Source organism: Mauremys mutica, chromosome 17 (assembly GCF_020497125.1).
Source record: "Mauremys mutica isolate MM-2020 ecotype Southern chromosome 17, ASM2049712v1, whole genome shotgun sequence".
NCBI classification, from domain to species: domain Eukaryota; kingdom Metazoa; phylum Chordata; order Testudines; family Geoemydidae; genus Mauremys; species Mauremys mutica.
In genome coordinates, this window is record NC_059088.1 from 9,487,949 (window position 1) to 9,498,328 (window position 10,380).

Below are 10,380 nucleotides of genomic sequence, written 5' to 3' on the forward strand. Positions count from 1 at the left end.
CAACAGCAAAGATAGGGAAAATTATACATTTTGGTTATTGTAAATTTCTTTGTGTGTTTGTTTTTGTTTTGTTTGAAACAGATCAGCTCAGGGGTGGAAGTATAAAGCGGAAATTCGGAAATCCAGCCAGGTGTTCCAGCTGAAATCTGATTTTGATTTGGCCAGGTTACAACATTTTGAAAATCGTTCTTTGTGAACCATCAATCAGTTTGTGTAAATGTGGAGTGACTCCAGTGCATCTCTTGGGGGGGAGAGGGTAGTTGCACTGATGTACGTTTATAGCAGGTGATGCAGCTACACCTGCTTAATTCCTGAGCTGTGAAGAGTTGGCTGTGCGAGGTCGGATTTGCAATGACTACGTCCCGATTACCTGTTGCTTTTCCAGGAGAAGCAGTGGGAAGTTGGCATCACTAACAACTTTGAACACAACTGTATTCTGTGCAGTCTTCCTCTTTGCTTTTTGGGACACTAAGTTCTTTTTGAAAGTACCGCCCAGGGGTGCAAGTAGGGAGATCCGGTCCAGTTGCCAGGGCCGCCCAGAGGATTCCAGAGGCCTGGGGTCTTCCACAGTGGGGGGCCCCCGTTTCGGCGGTAATTCAGTGGCAGGGGGTCCTTCCGTTCTGGGACCCGCTGCCGAAGTGCCCCGAAGACCCAGCTGCACTTCGGTGGCGGGGGGCCCCACCGCGGGTCTTCCGGGCACTTCAGTGGCGGGTTCCGGAGCAGAAGGACCCCCTGCCAGCGAAGACCGGGAGTGGAAGAAGCTCCGGCCCCCCCCGGAGTGAGTGAAGGACCCCGCTCCAGGGCCCCCGAAAAACTCTCGTGGGGGCCCCTGCTGGGCCCAGGGCAAATTGCCCCACTTGCCCCCCCCCCACCTCCCGGACGGCCCTGCCAGTTGCAGCAGGCTGGCATGTCTGGCTCAACAAGGCAGGGTTCTGGAGTCCCAAGCTGGCAGGGAAAATGGGCTCAGAGGTCACTTCAGCATGTCAGGTGACAGTCCCAAGGGGGTCTCTGTGACCAAACCCGTCACAGTGGCGTAGTCGAGCAGAGTCTCTGCACGGCTGATTGCTTTGAGATACTGGTATTGATTTTAAGTGAGTTTTGAGTGTGCTGGCTGGAGAACAGACAAAGTGGTTACTGGTTTGTGATCTTCTGTTTGCTTATTTCGAGTACGGGAAATAGTGACAGAAAAGTGAGTGAGAGTAAAGCTCAGGAGAAGCTAGAACTGTACAAATTGCAAATTTCCCAGAAAGGCTGAACACTGGGTGCTGGGAAAGTCCCTGTTAACTGAGAAGCCCCTGAGCTGAGTGGATCAAAACGGGCTCAGAGGTAATGTCAGCACATCGGGTGACCATCCCAAGGGGGTCTCGGTGACAGAACCTGTCACAACCCGATTGGTATGGGAATGGCTGGAAAGTAGTAGATGTAAAGGATATTGCATATTCAGAGGAATGGAAATATGGGTAACAAAGACCCCTAAACAGTTAAGGTTGCGACATGTAAAGGCACAGGTATGGAGACCATCTGGAATAACCAGGTAGATACAATAGCCCAACAGAACCACATCACAGTTGTAACCAGAAGTCAGAAAAGGAATGTCTATGCTGACACATCTGAGCCAACAGATGGCGCTACAGACCCCACCCAACCGAGTTCCAGGGAAAAAATCGAAAGACAGGAGCTGTTTCATGTGGTCCATCAGTTTATGCATGAAGGAGCGGAAGGGACTTTAAGGCGGTTAAAGCAAGTAGCAGAATGGGAGTGTATGAAAGATGATGTTAAAATGTGGGTGAGGATTTGTGTGTGGTGCGCTCAGGACAAGACTCGTCCTCTGCCCTGGCAACCCACGATGCACCAACGAAGGCTTGGGCTGCGGCACAGGGTTCACACCGATGTTATTGATAAATTGCCAAGGAGGAAGGAAGGATTCCGGTATTTATTGGTGATAATCGATTCCTTTTCCGGATGGGTGCAGGTGTTTCCCACTAAAAATAACAGCACCAGGGTAGTAGCCAAAAAGTTCTTTAATGAGGTAGGGTGTAGCTATAGTACCCCTGAAATAACAGATTCTGACAAGGGGGAGCCTTTGTAGTGAAAATCTTTGCCACACCGATACAAGCCTTGGGAATTAAACAAAAGCTCCATACACCAGACCGGCCTCGGTCCTCAGGCCCAGGAAGGCGCATGAACTGCACTGTTAAGGATGCTCTCCAGAAGGCAGTAAATCACACAGGGAAAGACTGGCCTGATAAACTCCCTCTGATTTCAGCTGCCATCCGCAGCAGTAATAGATTAAGGACAAAAATTCGACCCTTTCAAATTCTGTTTGGACATCCAATGCGCCTAGTGCTTGATCCTAGTTACCTGGTACAGGGTGAAGAAGAGAGCTCTAATATAACCCAGCATGATCATTTTCAATGGCTCAAAACGGTTACAAGAAAATAAAACCACCTGCCAGTATCGGGTTAATCAGGCCATTGAACACATGAACAACAAAATTTAATAACAAAAGCCCACAAAGGCAGCCCTGTGGGAAACAGAGGACCAAGTGATGTACCTTAAAATGAGGAAAAGGGGTCACTCACTGGAATGAAAATGGATAGGCCCTTACTCCATAGTGGACCACCTTAGCCCATTGGTATACCGCCAAAAGTGGTACGCCAGCTGATTTTCAGTGGCACTCACACTGCCCGGGTCCTGGCCACCGGTCCAGGGAGCTCTACCTTTTAATTTAATTTTAAATGAAGCTTCATAAACATTTTTAAACCCTTACTTTACATACAACAATAGTTTAGTTATGTATTATAGACTCATAGAAAGAGACCTTCTAAAAACGTTAAAATGTATGACTGGCACGCGAAACCTTACATTGGGCGAATAAATGAAGACTCAGCACAGCACTTCTGAAAGGTTGCTGACCCCCTGGTATACCGTATTAAAAAACCCTGAAATGGGTACGTTTCACAAATTAAACTGTTTACATAAATAATGATGTTTGAATTCTTTGCAGAAAAGGACATCCCAGAACCTGAGCACAGGGCGCTGCTTAACCACCACCATATTAATCCACAGAAATGAAACTCCAGTGTAAGGTCTGGTTTTACCTGTTTCTGGGAACGTTTAGTGCCCAGATAATTAGCGTGATCATGGGGGAAGTTGCAGCCCTCCTTATAAGCCAATATTTAAGGAATAATTCACTCCCTGCCAACCACTGACAGATTCCTACACGTGATCCGGTGATCCTCATGGAATGGTATGATAAAAACACTAGCCAGCTCTTAAAACCCTCAGGAAATATGAATGTGTATTTCTGGGAAGGGGAAATGGGACTTAAGGTTCACCTTATCAACACCGCAGGTTCAATTTACTATGGGGTATTGGACCATATTTCACAATACCCTATGGTTCCTGGACACATGCACCAGAACCTGGACTAGAGACTATGCATTCGAAAGAGGTACCCCACAAAAAAAACTGTGACGCAAAGTGATCCAGTAAAGTTTTGTTAAATCCACTATTACTAAAAATAAAAATTGGCATGGATTGGACTCAGTTGAATGTGTCTAAATTGGAACCCAAATGTTCACCCTACTCCCTTCCTATTATAATGGCCTGGATACAAACACATCAGCACTCCAGTGGCTGAGCAAAACGAGATGTAGCAGACACCATATTAGGAGGAGTTGGTTTGGGAGCAGGAATTATGAACGCTGTAGACCTGGAGGTAATTAAGAATAAGTTAAGTTCCTTGTCACAACTGCAAGATAGTCTCATTCCCAAGCAGGCAGATAATACTGTGGACTTGGTACAAATAGGTCTGGGAAACCTGAAAACAACATGGAATATGTGGTGGTGGCTGAACACCACCTCCTGGCTGGTGTATAAACAACAAATAGAATTAGGGAATACAACTGCCTGAGTGGCCTACCCATAGGAGCTCTAACCCCAGGTCCGAGAGCCCGACCCATAGGAGCCCTAAGCAAAGAACAGGCTGACGGTCTGTCTCCATAGCAAACCAAACCCTCGCAGCAGTGAGTCTCAGAGCTTGGGTCCACTGAGTTGGGCTCGTGCTGTGAAACCCAGCGAGTGGGGAGGGTCTCGGCCCCTGGCTATTCTTAGCCTTGCAGTGCACGCCCACATCAATTAATCCAGACGCTAGGACCTGCTGCTGTCGGCCTTTTTTTTTTTTCCTGTGTATTTTCTCCCCTGTCTCTGGACAGGGAAGATCAAACTTTTTCCCCCCGTAGGCTGCAGCTCTTTAGCAGAGCGAGTGTGGTCAAAGTGCCATGGCTGAACGTCTAGTGCCTTCCCGGCGTGTGCCTGCTGCGTGCACTGTCGGCAGAGGTGGAGACGGCTTTCTATGACAGGGTGATACAATTTCATCCATCACCCAGAATTCAGAAGGCCCAGAGACAGCTCCCCAAACCATCACACCAACCCCACCCAGAGCACCAGGGGAGCGGGGAAAGAACTGTGACTCCCTGGCCAGTGGGACCCCTAATAAATCGCAGGCTCCTGGCTTTGCTGGCAGAGGGACACAAAAATAGGACATGGGCCAAATAATCTGGTGGCGTAAATTGGAGCTACCCAAATAGAGAGTTTGGCTCCATATCTGCTCTGCCTCCTGCAATGACACTTTTATCTTTCGCAAAATGGGTAAGGAACTCTCCGAGAGAGCCTGGCGCAAAGCGCTCGCCCTGTGACGGCGGAAATCCTCGGCTAACATTCGCTGCAGGCGGGGGAAATCAGGGGCCCAGCTGGATATAAGGAAAACTTTGTTTCTCCTCTCAGGTGCGTTATACAGTCCTCTCTGATTGTCCGCGGGGCGCTCTCCTCACAGCCGTTTCTTCTCTGTGCAGACGCCACATCCAAATCCACTTTGGAACGGACAAAGTAAAACATCTTCCCCAGCATTCGAATCTCCTCCACAAGTCTGGCGTCGGTGTGTGTGAAGCGCCCACACGAGATGACAATGAACATGTCACACTGTCTGAAGTGACGCTGCCCAAGGAAAGTATCTAAGGGACAGTTCACTGTCCCGATCCCTGGCAGGTCCCATAGCGTCACGTGGGGGTGTTCGGGATGTGCATAAGCCTGAGGCTCCACCATCGTTCCTACCACCCCAGTCTCAGCAGCTCCTGTATCATGTTATTTCAGACCCCGGGTGGCATTGACAAAAGATGATTTACCAGATCCCGTCTCTCCGACTACAGCAACTGCGAGACTTTCATTCTTGACTGCCTCACTGACCTCTTGCAGCACGACAGCCAGCCCTGTCGGGTTATTTCTTGCAACAGCAGCTTTCAGTTCTACAATTTCTCCTTCAGAGAGCATGGCAAACTCTTCCTAAACTGCCTCTTTTGTAGCTGCTCTTCCCTGTAGTTCATGCTGTTTTGGTTGCCAGCCTTAAGGAAATGGAACGACACATTTCAGTTATGGATAGGTTCGTTTCCACAGGCCGTATAAACATCAAAACCAACAGCTACACTCAGTAGGGTCTCTAGTCAATAGGGACAAGATTGTGATGACACTTAAGGATCGCTGCTTTTGTCACATGCCAGAGCTCCACTTCATTTTGATCCTGATTCAGCAAAGCTCTCGAATCTTTACTGCATTCTCTAGAAGCTCTGGACTTGTGGGGCCTGGTGGTTCTTTCACCAGGCCTGGCACATTTGCCCCCCCAAAAAAATTTTCTTCAAGGGCCCCCCCCCCAATTATTGTCAGAAAGGCCCTTATATGTACAAAGTTATCCAGTGTTAAGCAGTGGAATTGCAGCAGATTATAGAGGTTTCATCCTTTATATAACTCACAGAAAAATACCAACAAAAGGGGCCAAATTTTACTTTTTTTAATTCTTAAAATCCAAGATTTTCCAGGGGTCGAATTAACCTCTGGACTCCTGGAAGGCTGTTTGTTTTTTAAATAGCAATATCCAGGGGGCCCCAAAACACTCAATTCTCCCCCTCCCCAATAACTGGATGCTGGAACTAGCCCTGCCTGTCACTTAAATCAGTTCGGCTTTCACTGAAAGTCAACGGGAGTTAGGTTCCAAAGTGCCTTGGGCATCGTTGAAAATGGGACTCAGGCTCCTAAGTCACTTTGGCACTTTCGAAAATTCTAACCATGATCTCCTGACTTGCCCTCCCGAGGATACTGAGGTGCCCAGGGCCAGATCCTCAGCGGGTTTAAATCAATGTAGTTCTGGATCTGGCCCAATTTCCTCTATTTTGTACCAGCTTGAACCATTCCTGATCCTAACAAACAAGCAGCTTTGTCCCGTCTTAGTTCAGCTAAGCACCAAGTGCTGCTAATGCCACAGGCTGATTTGGTCATAAACCCCCAAAGCATGAAAAAACACAGTATTTTACCCAAGATGTTGGAAAACTGTGTGTCTCCCTGCGAGAACCTGGTTTCATGACTCGAGAGCCTCTAGGGCGTCTTTTGGTAACCACTCCATAGGTCTGTGAGTTCAAGTCTGTCTCCTAGAAAAGATTCACATTTGGGAAGAAGAAAGAAAATCTGGGTTAGGAGCTATGGATCTGCAGCACTGCTGTGCATGACACAGGAATTGCTTGGCATTGTAGCAAGGGAACTCTCTGTAACCAACACCTTGTTACAGCACCGGATCTCCCTTTGTGCATTTCACTTTTCCCCCCGTGTCCTAAATGCTGCACCCGTGACATAGCTGGCATTTGGCAGATTATCTGGTCAGTGTCAGCACTGAAGGACCAAGGAACACAATTCCTGTTGAAGGCCCTTCCAGAGAGGTTTGCTAGATGTGGCAAAACTGGAACTTGAACCCAGAATGGGAGAAGCTTGACCTGCTGCCTTAACCACAAGGCCAACCTCCCCCTGCAGTTTCTTGTTCCCCTAGTACATGCTGCGGTTTGTACCTTCTGCTGCTGCTCAACTTTTGCAATCCTCCCCCATATCCCGCCATCATCCCCCATGTACAGGACACGGGACTTGTGGGTGCCGCTGCTCCCTAATAACTGACAATACCAATAACAAAACCAACCAGGAAACAATGCCACAGTTTAAAGCAAAACCAAATATTTGTAACATTCTAAGAATCCCCCTTGTCACCCATCAACCCAACCCCCGAATCCCACCCACCCCCCAGCACATGCAAACAAGAAGGAAACAAAAATGTCTTGAGCCTCACCGGGAAGGAGCTGGCCGGTGGTGGCAGGAATGTGTTTGGATTTGCTGACTCACTGGCTGTCAACGGGTTTGACTCAGACTGGTCCCTGCCCTCCTGCTGGTTCCATTGGGAGCAAAACTGAAAAGTCCTGAATCTCCGCAACAGGGAAGGACGGCACTTCTTAATGATAATATACAGTATAATTATTGATAATGCAGCTAAACACAAGACGACACAGAACACAACTGCTGATGGCCAGTCGCTCACAAAGCCTGTAAAAGACAAACAGAAAACGAAATAAAAACTCTCGGGGATGCTATTAGCACATTCTCAGCCCTTCCCTTCCCATCCTTTGTGCAGCCTAACAACTGCTTCGTTTTTCCCCTGCCGCTGCACATTACGCAGCAGCTTTCGTTGAGGTATCTACAAGGCCTCTTCCTTGTGTGGCTATGGTGGGGGTCAGAAGCCACAATGCACGTATGGTCCATATTGACCCTAGGGCGGAAGCAGGGACACCCTGGACCAGATCTATGGAGGTAGAACCTGCCAAGGCTGGGGAAAAGGTTAAGGTCACATCGAGGGAGATACCTCAAGGGCTTTTCTCAAGCGTAGGAAAACCCTCGGGGCTTGTACAATACGCTGTCCCGTACCTTCAACTGTAACTTGCATCCGCACAGAAAACCGCCCCAGTTCCGGCTGGACGTGGCAGATGTAGAATCCCTCATCCTGGCTGCGAACTCTCCTTAGCGTCAGGGACGCATTTCCCTGAGGGAATCTCTCCGGGTGGAGCTGTGTTCTGCCCTTGTAAGCGGCATCTTGTCTCTGCAATGTGTCCATCCCGTTACAATAGCTGTGAACCAGGAGATCCGGCCCCTCGGCTTCTTCCTTCCTCCAGGTGATGTTCAACGGCTGGAGATTTAATCCGCATTCAAAGGGGCAGCTCAGGGTGACGTCCTGCCCCAGCCGAGCTACGATGGGAGACTCCATTTCACTCTCCCCTGAACGAGAAACAAGGCTCAGAATTACTTACCCCAGCTCCAGAGGCAACTTTTTGTCACATTTTTCATTCTGTTTTATAGAAACCAACCAGCAATAGTAACACAAACAAACATGCCTCACTCGTAACATGCACACAACACAACAGACACCCAGCACACCCACTACTTCACAACACTCCCAACCCACCACACTTACATGATACACACGCACAACGCACACACAGGACATGCACAACACACACAGACCTTCCACGTTACCAAGAAGACTAACAGCATTACACTACTTAGCATTTTCTGTGCAGTGAAAAGTTCACACCCACCGACCATTTCCTTCAAAATTCTCATGCACAGAAAGGCCAAGAACATCACCAGCCCTCTGCTTGGGGTGTCACTGGGATCTGAACCCATGACCCTTAGAACTAAAGGACTCATTTCTGTCCCATGAACTAAAGGAATAACACCAATATCTGACACCACTAGTAGGCTCTTATCTCTTTAGGTGATACAGCCGCTAGCAGGGGACAAAGGTGAGCGCTGAGCTTGTGTGGGCTAAACCTATGTGGAAAACCATAAGGCGACACGGTGACCGAAAGTCAAGGCCAAGCGCTGCTGGCACAGACGTGACCTGTGTCGGCAGTGGGGGATTGTCGCGCTTTAACCAGACCTGGCTCTGCTGGGTGATCACATTGTACACAGGGAGTGACTGCGTCTCAGACGCTCTGACAGGGACACAGGCAGAGGAAACCTACCTAGCACGGCCAGGGAAATCTTCTGGGTCGAGTTACCCAGCTCAGAGGTGACGTAGCAGAGGTAGGAGCCCTCGTCCTGGAAGCGCACAGCCCTGAGTCGCAGGGACGCATTTCCTTTGCGGATTCCCTCTCGGTACAGCTGCGTCCGGCGCCGGTAAACCTTGTCCTGTCCCTGCCACAGGTCCCTCTGCCCATAGTAGCTGTGAACCAGGAGAGCTGCGCCCTCGGCTCTCTGCATCTTCCAGGTGATGTTCAGTCGATGGAGTTTTACCCCCGGTATGTGGTGGAAGGCGCAGCCCAGAGTGACGTCCTCGCCATGCTGAGCTGTGATGGACGCCTGTGCTCCAGCGACTCCTTAAAGGGAAGCAGAGGTTGGTGGGGGAGAGTTTCACCTTGAACCCACATTTCCACTCCCTCCCCAAGTATTTGCACAGACTAGCTGAAGAGCCTGTCGCCGTCGGACATGTGCATCCGTAACAGGTGCACCCCAGTCCCACAGACCCACGGCCAGTGCACGGTTACTGATTAGTAACAAAACGCATCAGGGAACTGCCACGTACAATTCCCCTGCTGACCCCACTGGGCTGGAGGAGTTCCCTTGTGCACACAGCTATCCCAGCCACTCGGGGCTTTTATTGATCGGCTTGTTGTGCCCACAGGGGATGGTTTTACGCACTATGCTATAGGCCTGGCCACACGAGAAGAGCTTTGCTGGGTTATAAACGGGCAAAGTGCTCCTAGCGCAGACAGGGCCTGCGTCTACACTAGTGGGCTGTAGACGTGAACTAGACCCAGTGTAGGGGGTATAAGGAGCCATGGAGCCGTGGCAGGACAAGTGGTGGCAGCAGAGGCCTGGCGTAGCCATGCTGAGTATGTGCCCACTGGCTGCAGCTGTTGCTGTCTGTGCTACTGCATTTACACTGCTCTCTACACTCGCTCCAACGATCCCTGAACTACCGCGAGCTGGGGAATCGGACCCCTAGTTCCTAGTGTAGACAGAGCCTGTGCTGGCAGAAGTGTGTAGTGTCGACATGGCTGCAGCTGCAGTGGTATGAAGGGGTTTAAAACCAGTACAGCTAGTCCTGTATATGAGGTGGGTTTAGCCCACAAAAGCTTACGCCGAAATAAATTCGTTAGTCTCTAAGGTGCCAAAAGTACTGCTCGTTATTTTTACAAAATAAGTGGGAGAGCGAAGCAGGCGGCACGTACCACAGAGAGTCCACAGAGCCACCAAATGCAGCCACCAGCCAGGGCTCATTCCCACCCTGCCGCTGACCATGTCGCATCTGCAAGAGGAGAGAAAACACTCCGGTTAGCTGCATTCCAGACACCAGCCCCTGGGAACCACATTCACACTGGCCCTGCAGCCCCGGGATCCCTGCAGCCCCACTCACCCTGGCGCAAACCGGGAGTCGCTCCGCTGAAGGCCGCTTAACTGGGCCTGATTCTCAGTCACGTCCTGGCTCCTTCACCGGGGCCTTGCAGTGAGCAG

General features: G+C 49.8%; 1 protein-coding gene across 1 annotated transcript; it reads right to left on the minus strand.

The window, feature by feature from the left end:
- Window positions 1–8,781: 8,781 nt before the first annotated feature.
- LOC123351522 (CD276 antigen-like) lies at window positions 8,782–10,170 on the minus strand. The gene is made up of 2 exons (XM_044990909.1): window positions 10,098–10,170; window positions 8,782–9,242 (listed from the first exon to the last, which is right to left on the minus strand). The coding sequence occupies exons 1-2, from the start codon at window positions 10,165–10,167 to the stop codon at window positions 8,821–8,823; spliced, it is 492 nt and encodes a 163-aa protein (XP_044846844.1). The 5' UTR covers window positions 10,168–10,170; the 3' UTR covers window positions 8,782–8,820.
- Window positions 10,171–10,380: the final 210 nt, after the last annotated feature.

What these genes read in the sequence shown, in the direction of transcription:
- LOC123351522 (XM_044990909.1), bottom strand. Translation starts at nt 10,167, where the DNA reads ATGGTCAGCGGCAGGGTGGGAATGAGCCCTGGCTGGTGGCTGCATTTG. An exon ending in GGCTCTGTGGACTCTCTGTG is followed by an intron (nt 9,243 to 10,097) that starts GTACGTGCCGCC and finishes CTTCCCTTTAAG; the next exon opens with GAGTCGCTGGAGCACAGGCG.